The 22,920-nt window shown below is 39.3% G+C and overlaps 2 protein-coding genes and 1 pseudogene across 4 annotated transcripts in view; 1 reads left to right on the forward strand and 2 right to left on the reverse strand.

Moving 5' to 3' along the window:
- Window positions 1-10,855, forward strand: part of mastl (microtubule associated serine/threonine kinase-like) — a 32,374-nt gene extending 21,519 nt beyond the window's left edge. For both annotated transcript variants that reach the window (XM_039753896.1, XM_039753897.1), the window contains exons 8-12: window positions 916-2,130; window positions 5,030-5,168; window positions 8,977-9,090; window positions 9,171-9,272; window positions 10,630-10,855. In XM_039753896.1, the coding sequence (XP_039609830.1) occupies window positions 916-2,130; window positions 5,030-5,168; window positions 8,977-9,090; window positions 9,171-9,272; window positions 10,630-10,787 (1,728 nt within the window). In that variant the 3' untranslated portion in view covers window positions 10,788-10,855. The remainder of the gene's footprint in view (window positions 1-915; window positions 2,131-5,029; window positions 5,169-8,976; window positions 9,091-9,170; window positions 9,273-10,629) is intronic.
- On the reverse strand, window positions 10,020-10,128 carry LOC120530416 (annotated as a pseudogene).
- A 7,959-nt stretch (window positions 10,856-18,814) lies between the features above and the next one.
- The window catches only part of acbd5a (acyl-CoA binding domain containing 5a), a 58,660-nt gene continuing 54,554 nt past the window's right edge, over window positions 18,815-22,920 (reverse strand). For both annotated transcript variants that reach the window (XM_039753899.1, XM_039753898.1), the window contains 2 exons: window positions 22,692-22,801; window positions 18,815-19,396 (listed from right to left, as the gene is read on the reverse strand). In XM_039753899.1, coding sequence (XP_039609833.1) covers window positions 19,384-19,396; window positions 22,692-22,801 — 123 coding nt within the window. In that variant the 3' untranslated portion in view covers window positions 18,815-19,383. The remainder of the gene's footprint in view (window positions 19,397-22,691; window positions 22,802-22,920) is intronic.

The following is a 22,920-nucleotide window of genomic DNA, read 5'->3' on the forward strand; positions in this document are numbered from 1 at the left end:
ACGGCTTTCAAGCTCAACTCCATTACAGTAAATGGAGAAAAATGCCTTCCAGTTATGACCATTACGTGTAGAATTTCGAAGAATTTCGAAATGAAACCTGCCCAACTTTTTTAAGTAAGCTGTAAGGAATGAGCCTGCCAAATTTCAGCCTTCTACCCACACGGGAACTTGGAGAATTAGTGATCAGTCAGTCAGTGAGGGCTTTGCCTTTTATTAGTATAGATTTAGATAAAATCACTAACAACCCACAACTCAAATTTAACATGTGTAAACAGTAAACCACTTTAGACAACTTAACATAAAAATAAACTTTCTCAATGAGATCTAAAACACACTTTTCGCTGTTTCAGTTAAGTACTCAACAGTCCATATTGACTAAACTTATGCTCACAGTTGGGAGTACAGAAACGTTTAATAGTGGAACACCTCTTAGCCCAACCGTTGATGTCTCTTGCCTCACTTTTGTATAACTGCTGCACATTTTAAACATTTCATTATCGTTCAGGTCAGTTTTGACCCACTATTGACTTGAATTGATTTTCTACTGTGTTTAAGGTCCTTTGTTCGTAATCCAAAAAAAAAAATCCTGAACATTTATCTGTTGTAAAATTTAGAATCATTAATGAAACAAGATAGTCGCTCAATATAAAATAAGTTTGGGGTGAAAAATTTAATGTCTGGGTCATTCAAATGGGGATGTCAGAATTTGGTCAAAATAGACTGTTAAGGTACAGCATTAGATCAGCATAATGGTGACATTGTAAGGGTTAATAATAACTCAAGCGTTCAAGTTTACTAAAATTCATCTGAATTCACGTGTGATTAACATTTTTATTTTTTGACACTGCTAATTGTAAACTTAAACTAAAAATACTTTCTTTTTACTATATAACTGTACAATTTGTATGCTTGCAGGAAACTGAAATAAAGGAGAATCTGCCGGACTCGTTGGCTACCAGTGAAACTATCAAACCAGAGTCTAAGGCAATGCCTGCTTTCAAGATACTGGGGACTAAACTTAGTGCTACAAAACATGAAAGATTTACTGTTCTATCATCAGTTGAAAATCTTCCAAGTCTAAGTAAATATGAGCAACAAGATGGTGATCTTTGCTTTCTAGCCTCGGCACAAAATAATACAACTGATAATGAAAACTGTGCCAAAACGAAAGTATTAGTTCATGAAGGTTCCCGTATTAAAATGTCCCATGCATTCAATATGAATATCAAATCATCTCCCCGAGCTTCAAAATGTATCCTTCCAATGGAAAGTCCACCCTTACAAGCAGGTGATGATGATCTGACAGGTTCTTTAAAACGAACCTTTGAACAGGTTGATAGCAGCCCAGAACAGGATGTTTTTCCTGTAAAGAAGAGCAGTTCTGTTTATACTCGAGCATTTGCAATAGAAGAAGCTAGGCTCCCCACTAACACAGGTCTGTCTATGCATATGGAGGAGCTCTCACTGCAGGCGCTCCAAGTCAGAGCAACTGCAGTAAACGAATCAAACCAAAAACTGTTGAGACAATTAAGTCCTGTTCCCGTGGCTAAAAACCTCTTTGATGAGCTTGATGACCATTTTGAGAAGGGTCCTACCAATGAGATAATGAATTCAAGTTTTCAGTTGACAGAAGAGCAGGATCCAAAGCTGTTCAGAAGTTTAAGTTTAGGTTCTGATTGTTCATTCATTGATAATTCACTTCTTGAAAATCATTCAGTGAAAGAAACTGAAGAACTGGACCAAAGCATAAAAGATGAATCCTATGATCTGTCTTTTGTGGAGTCTGATGAAGCAGTGGAATCATCCTTAAATACGTCCAAAGTCGCTGGCCAGGGTGCTAAATCTCTTGAAACCATCAGGAAAGAAATGCCCAAGTCCATCCAAGAACACTTTTTTGATTTGCAGCCTTGTCTGCCAATGCAACCTCCTGCTGTTTTAAAGCATAAGAATGTGGTGGCCTTCCGAAGTTACTGTAGCTCAATAACTCGGTCCAATGCCTCCGCAGCTTCACGAATAAGCATGGGTTCCGTTGAACCAATGGAAACTTCAGCTGCTTCTCTTGGTGGAATCCCTATGGCTGTTACACCTGCACAAAAAGATAAATTTTATAGAAGACCTGCAATGTATGAGGTAAGATCCGCAACTTTGGTTACCATGTAAATGTTTATATCAAAAGGGATGCTACTTTGATTTATTTATTCAGCAAAAGCCTGAACCTTTAATAGCAGGCAGTGGAAGCTTTTAGAGGGAATGTTTGGCATTCTGGTGGCTTCAAAAAGGTACAGGTAACGTTTCAGATGTATCTATATGCCTTTTCATGTAGGATTACTTGGTTGTTGGCACAGTGAAATTAGCCTGCTGGGGCTTTGGTTTAACCTTGATCACATAATCCCAAAATAGTGAAACAAATGGACGTTGTAAATTTTAACTCGGTGAAATATAACATTAATATAACGATTATTTCTTTTACAGAAGAAGTTTAGTCAAAACTAAGATCCATACAGGGCCTAGTTGGCATGATGACTTGCACTAGCGGGCTTGCAGAAGGTGAAATAGTAAATGAATAAACTTACCGTTTTGATTTACTGTAATCCTCACAGTGACTAGAAATGTTGATTCAATGCCGTACCTTCTCAGTTTTTTAACATGATTCTGATATCTCCATTTAGATATCCTGGAGTTCACCCAAACCTATTTTCTATTGATTGGGCATCTTAACCTGTAGTACTAATGCTCGTAACTTTAACAACAGATGTTTTTATGCGTTGCAAACAGAGAAGCACCTTAAATGCAGCAGAAAATCTATTGAAGTCAATAATGGGTCAAAATTGACCTGAAGGACATGGCAGTCTTCAAAACATATAGCAGTTGTACAAAAGTGTCACATTTGGAAAGTTAGGACACTTTATTACAAGCCCACACATTTCTGAGCCGAAAATAGGACTACCCTAAATGCAGCAGAAAATTTGTCACAGTCAGCAGTGAATCAACATTGACCTGAAAGACATGGCAAGGTAAACATTTTGTAGAAGGTGCTGTACAAGTTAGAAATTGTTTAATTGAAAAGTTATTTTAGGGAAATGTAGGAAAAGAAGATTAACTTCAGGGAGCTTTTATTGAGTTCGTACACAAAAACGGGACAAGGTAACATGTGACAACTCAATGTTAAGCAGAAGCAGAAATCAGTCGCATAGAAATCTGATTGATTAGAGATAACTGCAAGGTAAACAGTCCAGTTTTATTTAAGAATATATGACCACAAATGCATGGTTAGAGTAAAGAATTTTTACAATCTATTAAATTTGAAAAATTCGAAATCTTGCATTGTTTATAAGGGTTTACTATCTCATAAAAAGACAATTTTACTACTTTTCCTTTTACCAAGCTGACCAGCTTTGGCTGTTCCAGACTTAGAAACTCTTTCCGTTCATTCATCTGACGAGTCACAAGTGGTGTTCAATGCCACAGTATATTTGGACAGTTGGGATGTTCAAAATAAGCAGCTGAAGCACTTTGTAGTATGTGCTTGTTGTTGACATAATATTGTTTGGTCGGCTCAGATGACTCGTCTTCCCTTGTATAATAATAATAATTCTTTGCATTTGCTTTGCTTTTCTCACTACTCAAAGCGCTCAGCAATTGCAGGTTAAGGGCCTTGCTTAAGGGTCCAGCAGAGCAGAGTCCCTATTGGCATTTACGGGATTCGAACCGGTAACCTTCCGATTGCCAGTGCAGATCCCTAGCCTCCGAGCCACGACTCCGCCTTGTATGAAGCAGTCCTCCGAGACAATAAAATGAAGTGTAGGTAAGGACAGTTCAGCTGCCTTAGTTTGTTGGCCATGTTCTAGAGTTATCAAATTAGTGAAAACATAAGGTTTGATTATTCAAATTAACTAATAATAATAATTAATTTTATTTATAAGGCACTTTACATTTGTAGCAACCCTCAAAGTGCTACATAAAAAAAAAATTAAACAAAGACCCAACAAGATAAAACAATAATTAGTGGCATTCATGTTAATATGCTTTCCTAAATAGAAAAGTCTTTAGCTATTTTATAAAACAGCCCCCAATCTGCTGTGTTCTCAGGTTCTCTGGTAGGACATTCCAGAGCCGTGGAGCAGCGACTGCAAAGCCTCGATCACCCATTGAATGAAGTTTGGTCATAGGGGGGGCGAAGGCGATAGGTGTTTGCAAGACGGAGGTTTCTTGTAGTGCATTGTAATATAAGAAGTTCTTTAAGATATTGTGGAGCATTTCCATGGATACACTGATGAGTGAGCAGACAAGAGATTGTATTCAATACGGAGATGAATAGGGAGCCAATGAAGTGACGAAGGACTGGTGAAATATGTTCATATTTCCGCAACCTCATCAGGATCCTTGCAGCACTATTTTAGATTTGTTGGAGCTTTTGAAGGCTCTTGCTGGGGATCCCGATGAGGAGTGCATTACAATAGTCCAGCCTGGAAGAGACAGAGGCATGAACCAGCTTTTCAGCATCACAGAGGGAAAGACAGGGACGGAGTTTGGCTGTGTTTCGAAGATGGGAGTGCAGTGTTACAGAGATGATGGACATGTGTATCAAATGACAGATGGGAGTCTAATTTGACACCCAAATTAGCAATAGTAAATTAAAAATAAGCATATGAATATATTCAGACTTGGGTTAATGATTCTGGGGGTTACATATACATGTGATACCCTCTGCAAAAAATAAATACATAAATCCTAGAGCTACGAGGGCAACTATTATTTAAATATGAGAGCCATCAAAAGGCTTAGCCTCTGCCCTTGTTTTCAATCTAGTACTGCCGACCAAGTCTTAAACCCCTCAGCCTGTTTGGCACACAAGCACTACTCCTCACTCCTGTCACCCAGCTCTTCCTATGGAGGTGCCTTGTTATGCACTAGTATTACTTGACCTACACTTAGTTTTTGTGAAAATGCTGACCTCAGTGTTTTGTTTCGTGTTTTTTTTTTTTGTCTGTGTTGAGCTACCACGTCTAAAGTCCTGCTTTTGTTTCAGACTCCAAAACAGACGTCCTCTCAGACTCCTTTCAGAACACCAAAAAGCGTGCGCAGAGGAACAGCACCTGCAGTGGGAGAGCGCATCTTGGGAACTCCTGACTACTTGGCTCCAGAGCTGCTTCTGGGAATGCAACACAGTAAGACACTTTTTTAACTTGTGCAGTCATAGTTTATTAAGATTTTAATGTACAAAGAGTTGCACCCATCCTTTGTGCCACCTGCTAAAATTCTTCCTTCTTGCCATTTCAGTTACAAATGGTCTTTAATGACAAAATTCTTAAGCCCTCATTTATTGTGCAAATTTAATTGTTTGTATTTATACCTGACGCCATGTTTACAGCTATCATGGGTCTTATGATACCCCAGGTCTGCTTCTTACTTTTCATCTCAGTATCCAAAACTGTTGAAATGATGTTTTTATGAATGTTTATTTGCTAAAAAGCTTACATGGTTACTCACAAGGAGGGAACACTGGCACATACCTGGTGCCACTCCTCTCTGTGAATAATACCTTTTGTGGGAAAGGCACTATATAAAGGCAGAAAAGTGTTGTGCGTTTTAAGTGCTGCGTTTGTACACAGTGAGGACACCCATGCTGTGGGTTCTGGAAATCGATAGATGGATAAACTAAAACACAAAATTGCATATATACATATACATAAATACCATGCAGTATGTAAAAAAATGTAAATAAAAAAAACACCAAAAGAAAAACAAAGTTCGTCATATGTTTGTGCACGTAAAGTTTCATACTTAACAATAAATGATAATAAAAAAAAATGTGTCATAAAAAAATTCAGAAAAATACGGCACAGTAAGTGCAAAATTTAACAATACTGTTATCAAAAAATACCAGTTTGGAAGCTTATTCCAACACTTCTTACAATAAGATTCAAATGTGGCACATAATATGTTAGAAAAAAATGTCCGAATATACCGTTTCACTCTTTTAAAGTAATAAAATAATCACTGCCCATTTTTACTATTGTCAAATAAATAACCATGCATGTTTCCTACATTCAAGTGAAAGGCGAAAATTGTTCTTTCAGAATATTTACATCTGTTCAAGGAATTATATCGCGTAAGTAAAATTACAACAAATTTAGTTACAATGTTTGTAGCAGAAAATGCAATTTTAAAAATGTAACTACATTGTTTAGAGCAGGGGTTTACCAACTGCAGTCCTGGAGGACCACCGTGGCTACAGGTTGTCATTCTAACCCTTTTCTGAATGAGTGACCTGTTTTTTTGCTGCTAATTAACTTCTTTTGAAATAATTTTAATTGATTTGTTCTTGAAAATTCAGACTCCGTTTCCTCCCACAATCCAAAGACATGCAGGTTAGGTGGATTGGCGATTCTGAATTGGCCCTAGTGTGTGCTTGGTGTGTGGGTGTGTTTGTGTGTGTCCTGCGGTGGGTTGGCGCCCTGCCCAGGATTGGTTCCTGCCTTGTGCCCTGTGTTGGCTGGGATTGGCTCCAGCAGACCCCCGTGACCCTGTATTTGGATTCAGCGGGTTAGAAAATGGATGGATGGATGGATTGATTCAGACTCCTTAATTGTTTCTTTTTCCTTAATTAGCAGCCAAACAATAATGAGATAAAAAATGAGCTAAAACAGAACCAACAAACTGTGTCCATCATACAATATCTGACAATAATGAAAGATGAAGGTCTTGGGAATGTCAATCTGCATCATGTCCCCAGAACATTTTAATAATGCTCTTAGAAAGAGAAAATCAACAATGTCGGAAATGTCTGCTAATGCACCACGAGAGCAGCAACAAGCCATGGAATTTAAAAAACAAGTTGAATGAACAACAAGACTCGGCACCTCATTAAGCAGCTGGTCGGAGTTTGAGGCCCTGACTTAGTTGATCTTCTGTTGGCTCCCTCACTTCACATTTCATTTCTGTTCGGGTGCCATTTAAGGAAAGAAATGAAGCAATTCAGGGGAACAAATCTTAAAGAAAAGAATTCAATTAAAATGAATTCACAAAAAGTTAATTAGCAGCACAAACAGGGCACTCAATTAAAAAGGGTTAGAATGAAAACCTGCAGCCATGGTGGTCCTCCAGGACTGCATTTGGTGACCCCTGGTTTAGAACCAGGGCTGTGGAGTCAGAGTCGGAGACAATTTTGGGTACCTGGAGTCGGAGTCGGCAAAACGTTAACCGACTCCGACTCCTACTAAATTTAAATGGGTATTAAAAAAGTAAGTTGAAATGTCCCAATTCACAAACAGTCATAATGAACTACTTCTCTGCTGTAAGAATAAAGCCCAATGCATGCAGTGCATAATGTTACCACAAAACAAACATGTCAAGTAACCATGAAGCATGCTTTTCATTGACTGTATGCGTCACTATATGGGATGTAATGCACAGGTAAGGTGCGGCACCGCTTTCCATTGTGTCGTGTTCCACTGTTACAGGGAACTGTGAAACTAGCCTAAAGCCCCCCATACATTTACAGATGCACTGCCGATTTTTCGGCCGTTCAACGAGTCATCACGCGTCAAAACGCCTGAAAAATCATCTGGTGTGTTCTCCGCTCCGTTGGCTCTCCTTCGCTATGCGCTAGTGAAGGGGGCCGAAGGAGCCGAGAACACAGATCTCCCTACCTGTCTCCAGCAGAAGCTCGTTCTGCTGATCAGCTGGCCGGTGAGTGACACAATGCACTAAACTTCCGGCTGTCTGACAGAGGAGACGGCCACTGCAGCAGACAGAGGCATCACATTACTTTGGATGGGGCGGTGGTCGAGATTTTCGCAAGCTGGATCTGCTCGTCCATGTGGACACCCGCAATCTGCGCCGCCAATCAATTGTGTTTGTCTTTAATCTGGCATTATAGTAGAGTGTTGGCTTCCTAGCCAGTAGTTCTGTGGTGAAATGACATGTATGTTACCTTCCTTTCCTTCAATGGATGTAGAAAATACATTAGCATAGTATATACATACAGAGGAGTCGGAAGATTTAGAAACTGAGGAGTCGGAGCATTTATCTACCGACTCCACAGCCCTGTATAGAACATCTGCTTATACTGGCATAAATTAAGAAATAGCAGAAATAAAAATTATTTAAAATGAAGGAGGATAAAAGGTCTCCAAATTAAAAAAATATATATATTTAAGAAGATTTTTGAATTTTTTTAATTTTATTGACTTTATTGTAATCGCACAACATTCCATACAAACAGATACATTTTTACAAAAATAGGATCGAAAATAAATGCAAAGGTCAACTTCTCTATTTGAGCAGCTCTGTAGAACACTGTTTATGGTGATGGTGATCAACTAAGAAGGAGTGATAAGCAAAAAGATTCACATGAAATTGATTTTTTTCACTACACACACACACACAAAAAAAATTGTTCTTTGCTTCCAGTGAAATTCATGCCATTGACACTTGAAGAAAGGCATGTGGCTCCTGTCTGGGAGAATTTCCATGCATTAATTCTGCATGCATCTGCTTGTGATTTTGTATTCAAGTAAAGATGTTTAGTGGATAAAGCTGGGAAAAGGTAGTTGGTTTTTAAGAAATGGGGAGGAATGGCGTTTGGCACCAGCGACTTTCTTGAGTTTTTCTGTGCAGGACGGTGCGTTTCAATGAGTCTTCATGTGTTAAAAAAAAATAATAATAATGAATGTCACATTTTTAAACTGTACTGCACTTCTCCACGATAATATGAACAAAGGACATAAATAGAATCGATTCTGCCAGACTTGCAACAATTGCATGCTTTACACAACTGCATAAACGAACAAAGGTAAATACGAGGTATGGACAAGACTTTATTTAACAGTATTCCTTGCTTTCCACACCATGCTGTAAAATCAGTGTCTGTCTTGTCCTCGGTGTCTGTCTCTTTAATACCAAATTTAAATTTATCTGATCTACTTTGACTGTAGCCTTCAGATTCATATTTGTTGGCTTATTTTTCCTCAGATTGCATGGTTGATTGGTGGGCTCTTGGTGTTTGTCTCTATGAATTCCTTACTGGCATTCCACCATTTAACGATGAGACTCCACAGCAGGTTTTCCAGAACATATTAAATAGAGGTATGACTTCATCTCCTGTTCTGTCACATGTAGTTTGTGTCTCGGCCTTTTAAATCTTCTTATTCTCCTTCTGCTTTCAGACATTACATGGCCAGAAGGTGAAGAAGAGCTGTCACAAAATGCCAAGAATACCATAGAAAGCCTGCTTACTACTGATGCTGCTCAGAGGGCCGGATTAAAAGGTGCATTTTTCAGCCCAGTGTTTTATTTGCCCAAGGGCACTACGTTGAACTATCCAGTTATGTTGTGTGAAATCCAGGGTTATTGAAGGAAAAATTGTATATTGAAGAATATAAAATCAGAGTGCTGTCTTTTCTTTGTACAAAGCCTAGTGTAACTGTGTCTTTTCCAGTTTCCTCAATTTAAGCCGAAACTGAGTTGGCAAGGTAGGATCCAGCATGAGTACAACGTGTAACAAAAGAAATTTCTCAGTCCTATAAAGTTTGTTTTGAAAAGTTTTAGTGAAAATTCTGAGCAAAACAGAACACACAACAATAGAGAAAAAAGTTATCACACACAAAAAAGGAAACTTGGCCTTTTCTTGTTAAACTTTAGTTATTCTCTGTACTGGAAGGTTGTGTTATTTCTCAATGCCAAACTTACATATCCATCCATCCATCATCCCACTATATCCCAACCACAGAGCCACAGGGGTCTGCTGGAGCCAATCCCACCCAACACAGGGCGCAAGGCAGGAAACAAACCCCAGGCAGGGCGCCAGCCCACTGTAGGGCACACACCAGGGACAATTTAGGATCACCAGTGCACCTAACCTGCATGTCTTTAGACTGTGGGAGGAAACCCACGCAGACACGGGGAGAACATGCAAACTCCATGCAGGGAGGACCCAGGAAGCGAACCCAGGTCTCCTTACTGCGAGGCAGCAGCGCTACCCACTGTGCCACCATGCTGCCTCAGTAAGGGCCAAAAGCTTACAGCACTTGGGGTTCCTAGGCGGACTCCCTTCCAAGTACTGGCCGAGCCCGAGCATGTTTAGCTTCCGAGATCGGGTGCGTTCACACTGGTGTGGCCGTAAGCGCTTTACTTAATATATTAAGTAATACAGTATATTCAATATGATCAATATGTTCAATATGATACGGTTTGAAAACTATTTGCCCATCATGCCTTACCAACTGCAAGGCAGATCACAAACTGGGAAACTAATCTGTAGTCAGAGGAACAAGAAATAATTTGAATATTCCATTTCAGTTTAGCTTGTGGGGGATATAATAGAATCTCCCATAAACTATGCATTAATATGCAGGCAAACATTTTAATATAACTAAGAAAATACTTCTGTCAGTTTAACGTAACCTTACTAAATAACACATGGCTCTTACACACCTTGATAGGCATGACTTGGGTAAAGGAATCAGGTGCCATTAACTGCAGTGACTTGTTACTAGTGAGGAGAGCAGCTGGAAAGGATATCTTTGGGTGTCCATGCCCTGAGTTTGACACCGCTGCTCGACATCAGACTGATATACAGATCAAATTCAACTTGTTAACCCACATTTATTGTTTGTTTTATTTCAGATTTGCAGAACAACCCATTATTTAATGGCATGGACTGGGAAAATCTGCAAAACCAGCCTATGTCCTTCATACCCCAACCAGAAGATGAAACCGACACCACCTACTTTGAAGCCAGAAATAACGCACAGCACCTCACCATTTCAGGATTTAGCCTTTAGATACGAACACGTTTACATCCAGGTACCTTAAGTATTATAACACAGTAGACAAGCTGGCAGGCCAGTTTTTAAAGTGGCATTTGCAGTTGGCATCAAGGTGTAGGATTTCTAAAAGCTGCAGTCTGCAGAATATTTTCATTTATAAATTTTCATTTATAAGTTGTAATATAGTTTTAAAAATAAATACGATGTAAATAACAGTGTTTTTCACTGCCCATAATAGCATTTAAAAAGAGAGAAAAGTAAAAGATCATTAGTATTAGGAAATTTATTAAAGATTATATAGATATGGTCATCACGTGTATAATTTGTTTTACTTTTAACCTTTAACAGAAAATTGGCCAAATATTTAATATATTTGTTTTAATCTGAATAAACGTGTAGTTTCTGATAAATCTGGTTATAGTTGTATTCGTTTAGCAGGAGCAATGACTCAGCCATTCATATGATGATCAAATTACAACGCCATAGTGTTCTGTTTAAAAAGCTTTTATGTTAAGTCTGTTACGTACTAATGTATTTATGTCAAATCGTGTAAATATGTACTTATTTTTGAATGTATGAAAGAGTGATATATTTAATCATATCTTGATACTTGTGCAATACAAAATGTTTGTCATTTTACTACATAATAAAACTTCACATGTAACACAGGCGTTATGAGTTTACCAAGACAATAAGTGAATTGCAGGAGATGATTCTGCCATTTTTTTAAAAGCCTGCTTATTTCAACTATACTGCTGGGTTTTCTCCTGGCAGTATGTGACATAATCCTAGGTGGGGCATACAGTATATTATAACATTTCAGTGCCAGGGTAATGCAGGGTATCTTATTCACCTGACTCTGGGATGTTGAAACAAAACCGGTACATAGCTAAATACCCAACTAGACACGGGCAGAACAAGCCAGTGCAACACAAAGGGTCAAGTCTGCGTGTTTGACGTCTTTTGCTGTTTTGGTGCAATGCTGCGATTTCACTGACATAACCACCAACCCCCTCATTCCATCCCACAAGGAGAGCAGTTTAATGGCAAGTTGTTCTGAATTATGTGAAGTCATCATGTATTGTCGATTAGGAAAGTATTCAGTCACTGCCTTTGGAAAGGTCAGTAGCGCTCTTTAACAACATAGACTTTCAGAAATGTTTGCAAGTTTATTAAAAAATCAAAAACTGGAAGCGGTCATTGATAGAGGTGTTCAGTAGTTCCTAGAAGCCCCTTTCACAGCAACTCTAGCTATGGGTTGTCTTGGGTCTTTACCAGCTTTGCATACCTGAATTTGGGCATTTTATCATATTCCTCCTGCCAGATCCTCTCAAGAATGTTAAAGATTGTATGGGAAGCGTCTGTAAACTGCCATCTTCAGGTCTCTCCACAGATGTTCTATGGGGTTCAAGTCTGGGCCACTCAAGGACACTCCAGTGTTATCCCTGACTGTGTGCTGAAGTTCAACCATTGCACCAGTCTGAGGTGACATACACTCTGGAGCAGGTTATCTTCAAAGACCTCTCTATATTTGGTTGCATTCATCCTTACCTCAGGATGAATGCAACCACAGTTCAACTTGTCTCAGCATTGTCATGTTGCAAGGTACGCTTTTGGGTTGAGCATCAATCATCTCCCAGGTTGTCTCGCATTCTCCTCAAGCATCCCGTTACAATGAAGAATTCCTAGTGAATTCTGAGGGTAGGCTTTTCATCCCCAAACCTGAACATGTCCACCATTATGCATTGCAGTTTCTATATCAGGTTCTTCTGGTCTCATGCTGTCTTTAATTTTTACCAAACATGTCTTTTAGTTCTGTGGCTAAATAACTAACATTGCCTACGCTGGCTGGAGCCATTTGTTCCAGAAGTCCCTATCTCTGGCTAGATGTTCACGGACAAACTTTTGTCTTGCCCTGATGTTCCTTGTGGACAGCACAGGTTTCCAATTGGCCCACCTCTAATTTGTGGTGCCCATTTCGACTGGTAGACTCATTGAACTTTGACATCAACAATGGAAAGACCTACCTGAAGGTCCAGTGGTGAAACTCTAGGGTTCTTAGAGACTTCTTTCAGCATCTCATGTTCTGTGCTTAGGCTGAACTTGGACAAGTTGGTAGTTATTGGACATCTTTTCCACTTGTATATGATCCTCCGGTCAGTGGAATGGTTGCTTTCCAGTGGTTTGGAGATTTTTTTAAAATCCCTTCCCAGACCACTTAGTTTTGAATGCCTTAGCAACCCGCTATTGCTTATATCGGTGGTGGATTATGGCAGGTCGCCACTTCAACAATTGTTCTCGATCCCTCTTCCACTCCTAACAATCACACTCAATTGACCAAAGGGAGATGCTCTGAAGATTGTGCTCAATTTACCAAGAATGATTCCCCCTCGGTGAGATGGGGAGAAAGAGGGTTGGAACACAAATAAGGTTGAGAAATACTGCCTTGTAGACCTCTTTCGATCTCAGCACAGGGATAACATGCATTTCAACAAGAAGCAAACCAAACTCAATGCTAACTTAATCCAGACCAGGGTGGCCAGCAAGCATGGGGAGCAAGTTAGGACAGAATGCCAGTCACTGCAGGGCGGGCAAACATACATTCATGGGCCAGTTTAACCTTGCCAATTCACCTAACCAGCATGAATTTGGATAGTGTGAGGAAACCCACAGAGACACTGGGAAATTAACCCTCGTCTGGAACTATCAGTCAGTCAGTCATCACCCAACCTGCTATATCCTAACACAGGGTCACGGGGGTTCTGCTGGAACCAATCCCAGCCAACACAGGGCACCAGCCCACCGCAGGACACCCACACACTAGGGACAATTTAGGGTCGCCAGTGCACCTAAGCTGCATGTCTTTGGACTGTGAGAGGAAACCCACGCAGACACGAGGAGAACCCGGGAAGCGAACCCAAGTCTCCTTACTGCAAGGCAGCAGTGCTACCCACTGTGTTAGTTTAAATAACAGGCCGGGGGTTCGACAAGATCCTCTCTAATGATGGGCTAATTTGTGCCCGATTCCAATTTGAAGTTGTGATAAATGTAGGGTTGCAGTGTTTCAACATGTGAAATTTGCATTTATGTTTACCAAAGTATACAATGGATGACAAAATATAAATTAGATATTAGTTACAATATCTAACTTTTATTTTATTAAAATCAAATAACATTCCATACAAATAACTCAAGTTTAACAAAAATAGGTTTGAAACAAATCAACCTTCATCCCTGAGAAAGAGACCATGGCCAGCAGAGTAAAACTTTAAGCTAGTAAAAATAATTAAATAGATAAATTAATTAATGAATAAAGATAAATGGAGTAAAAGAGGGGAGAGAACCTGCTTCCCCAATTAAAATGCTTAATCTAAAATGTTATTGACCAGGTTTTGATAAAGTTCTGCACAGATCCTCTAAGTGCTAATTAGATTTTTTTCCAGTTTCAAAGAGTATAAAACATCAGTTACCCACTGACTTAACAGGGGAGAGCTAGGATTCTTCCAGTTGAGCAAGACAATCGGGTAGTAAAGGCAATCACAGTTGTGTGTCCTTCTCCACTGTGAGCCCACCACACACAGCTGTTAGTGGATTAGGAGGGTTTGGGACTCCAAGGCCGTCTGATTTTGGTCCAGAATGATGTTAGAGGTCCTGTTTAGCTCAGTGGTACCCAAACTCGGCCCTGAGGACCCCCTGGAGCTGCAGGTTTTTATTTACCAACTCCTATTTTTAATTGAATTCCTAGCCTAATTATGGGAGCTCTTATTTCCCAGTTTCTGTTTTGGGGTCAGTATAGAAGTTAAAAGTAAAATAAAGTAACTCAATAGATTTTAATGAAAATTAAGCAGCTATATGTGGACAATGTAATTGTTTTTTGCATTTTAATTTTGTTCATCCTGATTTCCATTCCGTCTTTCCAGTATCGACTAATGAGTGGGTCTGAGTTGCAGCATTTCATCATGTAGTGTTCTCCTGAGTTTTTTTATTGTCACTATTAGGATCCAATGAAAGGCACACACTACAAAGAATGAGGGGAAAAATAATAGGAAAACAACAAAAGAGTTAAGCATTTAAAGCCATAGCAAAAAATAGAAATGTTTCTAAAAATCACGCCGCTGTGCTTTCCTGAATGCAAAATAAGAGGAGGAAAAAAAAAAAAAAGACCAGCTCACTAAAGATCAGTTGTTATCGATTATTATCACAGATCATGAATCTGGTTGGAGAAAAAAAAACCTGCAGCCACAGGGGGTCCCAGGACTGAGTTTGGGAAGCGCTGCTGTCAATGAAGATCAACTCTTGACTTGTCCACATATATTTAAAATAAGACATTTCATAGGGTGTACTTACTTTTTCACATGACTGTACCCTGAGCAGATCTTCCTGTCACTTACACTGTTAATAACTGTACACCTACTGCAATTTGTATTTTTTATTTTTAGGTACCGGTAAGTATTGTCAACACTTTTTTTTTTCCTTTGAAAATTTTATTCATGCCTTTCTTTTCCAGTACATTATTTTTTTCTTTATTCATGCTTACAAATGTCTGAAATCAGACTTTAGGTGAATAAAAATAGATGTTCTTTTTATTAGCAATCAGCTTAGTAAAATTGCATCTATAAGATTTGAACATTTAGATATGACTGCACACTTTACAATCAAAGAATAAATGAATATAGAGTTCTATACTCAACCATGTAAATGCAATTAAAATATTGCATATTTTATATTATTGTATCTAGAATCTCTACTGTACAACTATTAACAAATTTACATTACAATTTAAATGAAAATTAATTTACAGCAATTATCCATTTTAAATGGTGAACTAAAAGTAAAAGCAAACAGTTCTGCAAAACTCCCAAGTGAGAAAAAGACAGAAGATTGCTTGAGTAACTGAAACTGAATAGATAAAAAATTAAAAGAACAGAATTGCAATAATGGGATGGATTTGTACCATAAAGCTGTACATCATTCAGTCTTTTGGCTGGAATATTCTAATGTACAAGTTTATAAATGAATGACACCAAATGCTACTTTATCAGAGGAAGTACTAGGGTGTTGTACCGTGTAAGCCATTAATAATGTAGTGAGAGGTCAAGTGAATTGATCCCTTTTATTGGCTAACTAAAAAGATTACAATATGCCAGCTTTCGAGGCAACTCAGGCCCCTTCTTCAGGCGAGATGTAATGAGTGCCCATGAGTGTTCATTTGCCCTGCAATGACTGGCATCCTGTCCAGGATTTGTCCCTGACTTGCTCCCAATGCTTGCTGGGATACAACACTTGGCCACAGAGGTCTGGATTATGCGCATTAGAAAATGACAGGCCATTCAATTTGGTTTGCTCTTTGTTGTTGTTGAAGTGCCTGTTATGCCTGTGCTGAAATCGAAGCTCTACAAGGCATCTTACATCTCGCCTGAAGAAGGGGTCCAAGTTGCCTTGTATATTGTAATCTTTTTAGTAAGCTAATAAAAGGTGTCATTTTACTTGACTTCTCGCTTTATCAGAGGAAGAAAGTGAACAGCCCCACGCATTGTGGGAAGTATACACTGGGCACACAAATTGCATCGTTTAAAACGGTGGCTTCACTTTAGTTTATTCTGCATTATGTGCTAATCAACACTACAAACAGACGAGAGAGCCGTCACTAAACAATGATAATAATGTACTTTTATGATGTTCAGTGTCTGAAGTAACTTTTGCTGGTTTTGTGTTGCTACACATTTTGTTGTAGCTAAAGAGATTTGGAGAAAACAAACAGATGAAGAATTGGCAGAGACGTCACCTGCAATATCATTTTCTGTTTTGTTGTCCGACCACGCGGGAGCTACGTGGCCGATTCCAGAACTGCAGGGTAGGAGTTACTGACACAGGCTGACAGAAGGTGTTCAACTTTTTCACTTCAAGGAAATGGTGATCAGGCGGAGACAGGCTAGAAGTGTTCAGAATTATGAAATGAATTAGTACAAAATACAGTGGTGTCTTGGTTTGCGAGTATAATTCATCCTGGGAACGTGCTTGTAATCTAAAGCAGTCGTATATCAAAGCGAATTTCCCCATAAGAAATAATGGAAACTGATGATTCGTTCTACATCCCAAAAATATTAATTATGATTAATACAAAATATAAAGTAAAAATACATGAAACAAATTAACCTGCACTTCACCTTTGAAATGAATCATGAGGGAGGAGGAGGAAGGTTATCGTGTAGGACAACTTTCGCTCTAACTAATGGATTCCCTGCTATGTGTGGGCTCACTGGAATGTTGTTCTTTGCGACTTCAACAAGGAGCCCATCCAACGACAGTTGCTTTTGCCTGAACACTCACTACATTTGGACAAAAAATTAAACAAAACGCTTTACGCACTGTAAGGTTTCTAAACAGTTTTGGGTTCCCCCCCAACAGGACGACATGTGGAAGAGCGTCCCGAAGCAACCGCAAGGCTCCCAGCACTGTAGCAGTATGCCGCAAAAGCGAATCCAAAAAGACTGCGGTCACTCCATAATCGCCTGCCGTCGATGGGTGATGCGAGGAACAATAGTAAATGCCAGGGCACAGAATTACTTGGCCCCGACCCTGGTACAATAAATAACCGTGCTGTTCATGTTTCACGTTGAATAAAGCTGGTGTTGCTAACGTACTGAGACTCTGCCTGGTGTTTTGGGGTGCAAGACAGGGACTCGCACGTCACAGCGCACACACACGTGGTCACAATGCTGTAGTAAACAGTATGCGCTCGTACGGATGTTGACTATATGAGTGAGGCACGCTGACTGAGACCGAGCATGGGAGACGATTACCCACAATCCCACAGCAAGAGAGAGAACCACCATCAGCTCAGTTGTGATCACGTGACGCTCGGCAGACGAAGCGTATCCGTACTACTCGTATTGCAAGACCTCCCTCGTTTATCAAGTTAAAATGTATTAAAAATTTTAGCTCGTCTTGCAAAACCCTCGCAGACCAAGTTACTCGCAATCCAAGGTTTTACTGTTAAGTCAAAATCAGCAAGAACACGGAGTCAACGATGAAAACTGCACACTATTACAGGAAATTTAAACTGTATCTAGGGGGTCAAATACTTTTTCAATCCACTGTGTATCTACAATATATTGGTTCTCACACTCCTAGATTTAACAAATCATTTTATTCCACAATATTCACATAGATTTCTTCATTCACTGGCACTAGCAAAATGTAAAATAATGGCCTCACTCTGATTAGCCCAACATGATCTTCCACTCAACCCCATAATAAGGCTCTGCGCTGGCATCCCAAAAGTTGCCGGTTCGAATCCCCATCACTCCCAAAAGAGACCCTACTCTGCTGGGCCCTTGAGCAAGGCCCTTAACCTTCAATTGCTCCAGGGGTGCTGTACAATGGCTGACCCTGTGCTCTGACCCCAAGGGGTATGCGAAAAACCAAGGGATTAATAAAGTAGAATAAAATTAAAAATACACCTCAAACAGGGACCTCTCTGTAGTTCCGTATTTTATTTTCCTGACAACGTGTATAAAGAAAGAGTCCAAATGTTCAGAAAGGATATCAGGCTCACCTAAGCAGCAGGCAAGTGACCTCCATTACCCATCATATTGTTTTATGGGAGATGCAAAACAAATGGGCATGTGTTAAAGTTGCAGCTCTAACCAATTTTACAAGACGTACCAACCGAGAAAATTTGGCTAGCAGAAATGATGTAAAGAAACTAATTTTAAACTGTAAAGTAATGATGTTAACATATATCAAAACAGTACTGAGCTAAAGTTTGATATCCATTTAGAAATGACGACACGATGGCAGCCATTGCAGTTTGTGTAGATCTGCCTTCTTCAACTGTTTGTGTCAAACTACTGCTACAGATTAAGCAACACCGAGGCTTTCTTCATCTGCATGACAAAAAAAAAAAACAAAATGTCCAATATATATTGTAAACGTGGTACCTTCTGCACAGGGATAACTGCAGTTCATGTCTTTATACCCGCTGTGGACTGAAAAACGTGCGACTTGCTGTTCAGTTGTAACACACTTGTGCTTTGTGGTTAAACATCATTAAGCCCATTTTATTTAATAATGACTGTTCACTTTTTTCCTCGGAAATAAATATGTCTAAGCCCTTAAAGAAATAATAAAAGCAGTTCAACATATTCTAATTGAAACCGTTTACAGTTATTATAGTCTTGCACATAGAAACAGGCCTTTGCTTTTAACAAACCTTAATTTAAGATCGAGCTTTTAAGCATTCATTCAGCCAAAAGTACACAGAAGCATAGCTGAATAAAAAAATTCTTCAACATTGAAACTAGATAAATAGTACAAAGCCAAATATTAATTAGATGCTCTATTCATCACCGATGAGTTGACTGCATAGTTCACAGGGATCAGTGCTAATCTGAAGTGAAACCCTTGCAGTGCTCCATGTAATTACAAATCACATTGATCTTTTCTGAACTTCACTTCATGAGGGATCTGCCCGGTTCAAACAGCCCATCACAGTAGTGCAAAAGTTAAATGTTTTACATGCATTTAGGTAATGCTGCAGTGCCGAAAGGTACAAGGTCCATGTGCCTTCTTTAGCTAGGGGCTACAGTGGCATGACTTCTGACGAGAGTCACTGGAGTGGTCTAGAATGGAAGAAAAAAAATCAAAAGTCAAACAAGAGATCCTGCTATTAAAGAAAATTCTGTGAGGTATATTAAGTACAATATAAATGTGTGGTTTTATATGCACTGTAGTGCACCAGGAATACAAATAAATACACCCACTAAAGAACACTGCTTTAGAAAAGTGAGAATGAACAGAAATTAGATGGCGGGCAAAGCTACTTTTGGAGAAAATGAATTAGATTAGGTAAACTTTAACATTCCTGAAGGGAAATTTCAGTCACATTTACCTGACCTTGTCATGTGGCATGTCAGATGTGCTGAATGAAGTGGCTGATCTCATCACTGTACCATGTCAAATGTCTCTATTATAAAAAAAATCTTGGGACGAGACTTTTTTTTTTTTTTACCAGCGACAAGACGTGATCTTTTGAAGAGAGACACTTTCACGTCCCACGAGACAGTCAAGTCTCGCCCTACTTACAACCATTTTCAAACAAGACCACTGTCATCTAACCTCTCAATCATTGTAATGCTTTTTGCAAACACAATTCCTGTGCTGTCAGCTCTTAAAAAATTTTATACATTCTAGATGACATGTCAACGACTAAGCGAAGAAGAAAGAGCAACACGTCGAAAAGACACCCCAAACCGTTGGAGAGAAAAGAATGGAAAAAGTCAAAGTAGAACATAGTAAAGAATTCAAAAACATTGGCGCAATACACATGCAGAGCAGGTTAGAGATAATGGAAGTGGGAAAATTCGCAAGTCTCAAAAAACTGATAGTAAAGATTGTATTAGCGCAAACAAACGAAAATTATTATTCAGTGAAATAACGGAACAGCAAAAGGAGATTGAATAGTGTTTGAGGATGTCTGGGGGAGAAGAGAGACAAGGCAGTGAGACAAAAGGACAGCTGCTGTACAGGCTTTGAAATGTTCAAAGTGACGCACAAGATGCAGATCACGCAGCACGGCAGCAGCAGCAAGCCAGCAACTGATCAAGGAAAGAGGAGGTTAAAAACAACAAAAACTGTATTTGTTTCCCATTGTATCACTGTTTAAGAGAGGGTTTCGGAGGAGCCACCATGTCTCCTTGGGGGTTTCTTCAGTCCCCCCCCTCTTCACAACAGCACGTAGCGCATGCAGGTAGGTTTTCGAGTAAAGGGCACAGCCCCATGGTTACCTGAATGAAAATCGCTGCCTGTGTCAGATTTACCAACTAAGGGCTGATTTTTTGGACAGTGCTGCATATTTTTGGCAAATCCCAGTAAAACATCCTATAATATCCATCCATCCATTATCCAACCCGCAATGTCCTAAACATAGGGTCATGGGGGTCTGCTGGAGCCAATCCCAGCCAACACAGGGCGCAAGGCAGGAAACAAACCCAGGACAGGCCGCCAGCCCACCGCAGCATTCTATAATATTTGGTATAAATTACGTTTTAGTTTATGTTTAGTTAGTGTTATTAAAAATAACATGTCATCATGTTAATTTTGCAAATATAACAATGGATCTGAATATTTGTGCTGTCTCAGATCTCTTAATGACTGTGAAGTATCTGAAACATCTAAAATGTATTCTCAGTTTCTCACAAAGTTACCACATACTTTTTTTATTTTTATTTTTAAAGAATGATCTCAAAGCTGTTTAACACTAGAATTACCAAAGCCTACAATATAAGTTGTAAACCCGGCCCACCTTAAATCCGTTCGCACCTCTCCGTCAGCGTCTTTTGTTCAGTAAATGTGTCGATCAGCACAAGCAGCAAGCAGCCTGCTATCCCACCCCACCTACCACCGCAGAAAGGGCAAAAAGCTGTCCCAGCCCAAGCCTTTATTATCTGGGAGTGAGGTACCAGGAGCTGTATATGGTAAATAATATATCGTTATTTGGAACACATGCATTTCATGCGTGTTCTGTGTCTCCAAAGATCTGCCTAAGTCTAGGATGACAGGAAATGCAAGAAATGTTGAACCACATACCTAAAAGACAAACTTTTTTCATGTTTTAGTACTAACGACAAAATCTTGACATGAAGTGTATAATGTGTGAAGACGTTAAGTCCAAAGATCAAATAAGCACTTTCACAAAAGGTACAAATAGAACAAAGCAAGTGCACTTTCATTCATGACTATAACCGAAGAAATCGGGTTACTGTACTTCGTTGTCACGACTTCTTTGGTAGTACAGTGGTGAGAACTGCTGACTCATAAACAACAGGTTGCAGGGGTTCGAGCCTAGCCGCGTACCAAAATAAATGTTTTGAGTAGTGAGCAGCTCTTATTGTTACTATTATATAATAAAAACATACATTTGACTTAAGTCAATAACAGCCAGTGTAAATGTATGGTACTTTTTTTTTATTTTTTATTCAGTTTTATTCTCTCAGTCGCATTCTCGCTGCCCCTAATCTAATATTGCTCTTTTAAAAATAAAGACATGCTATAACAGAGCTGAACTCAGATGAGGATGAGCGTTCTACATTGGAGAAAGAGAACAGAAGCCCTCCCTACAAGAACCATCCACTCACACATAAGAACAACGCAGCTGCATCGGGCGAAAAGGCAAAAGATGGCACTGTTTGGATGCAGGAAGAGGTCAGGCATCATCCTGCCACTCAGTCTGCCCCACACCTGTCCTTCAAAGAAAAAAGCACGGGTTACAGAGCTTACCAAGGTATTATGCAAAGTCCTGTTTTTGGTTATGTTTTTTGATGGTCTTTATATAAAACATTTATATATTACTTATATAAAAGCCAGATCAAATGTTATTTACCTTGATGTATTTACTTATCTTCCTACAGTGTAAAGTCACAAGTAAACTGCAGAGCTTCCTGTGTTTGATCGACATGCTGACACAGTACATGTGAAGTGACTTCAGCTGCAGGTGGAAGCTCCATGGAACTGTTGTTACGATTCTGCCTTTGTCCAGAAACGGTTTCATAAGCATGACCTTAGTCTTGGAAAGTCTTTCCCCTGTGGGGTGACTGGGATCTTTTCCTGAATAAGATCAAACACAAGTTGCGTAGGGTGCGACAGGAGCAGGTTGCTTGTGCTTATCGACACATTTACAACTTAAAAGACGCTGATGGAGAGGTGTGAACGGATTTAAGGTGGGCTGGGTTTACAAGTTTTTGCGTAGGCTTTGGTAATTCTAGTGTTTTAAGAGCTGTAATAACAGGATATATAAACTTTTGCTATTTGTGAGCGCAGTTTGCTTTTCATTTAAATTAACCTAGTTCAATAAAAAATAACTGATCCAACTAGGAAAATATTTTCAGAACCTTTTGGTTTTTTGCTTAATGAAATTACCTCCGCCGTCTTCGAGCATACTGCCGGATCAACCACTGAGCAACAAAAGGCCAAATTATAGCAAATGCCAGCATTCCAGGAGACAGGCTAAAAGGCCACCAGGAAGGTTTCTGAAAGAAGAAATCAAAAGACAAAACACAAGCAGTTGTAGGTCAAATTTTTATCAATTATGAATAGCAGTAAAAAGAACAAAACAATTACTGGCAATGTAGAAACAGCAGCAAGTCTT

This window comes from Polypterus senegalus, chromosome 5 (genome assembly GCF_016835505.1).
Source record: "Polypterus senegalus isolate Bchr_013 chromosome 5, ASM1683550v1, whole genome shotgun sequence".
Classification (NCBI taxonomy): Eukaryota; Metazoa; Chordata; class Cladistia; order Polypteriformes; family Polypteridae; genus Polypterus; species Polypterus senegalus.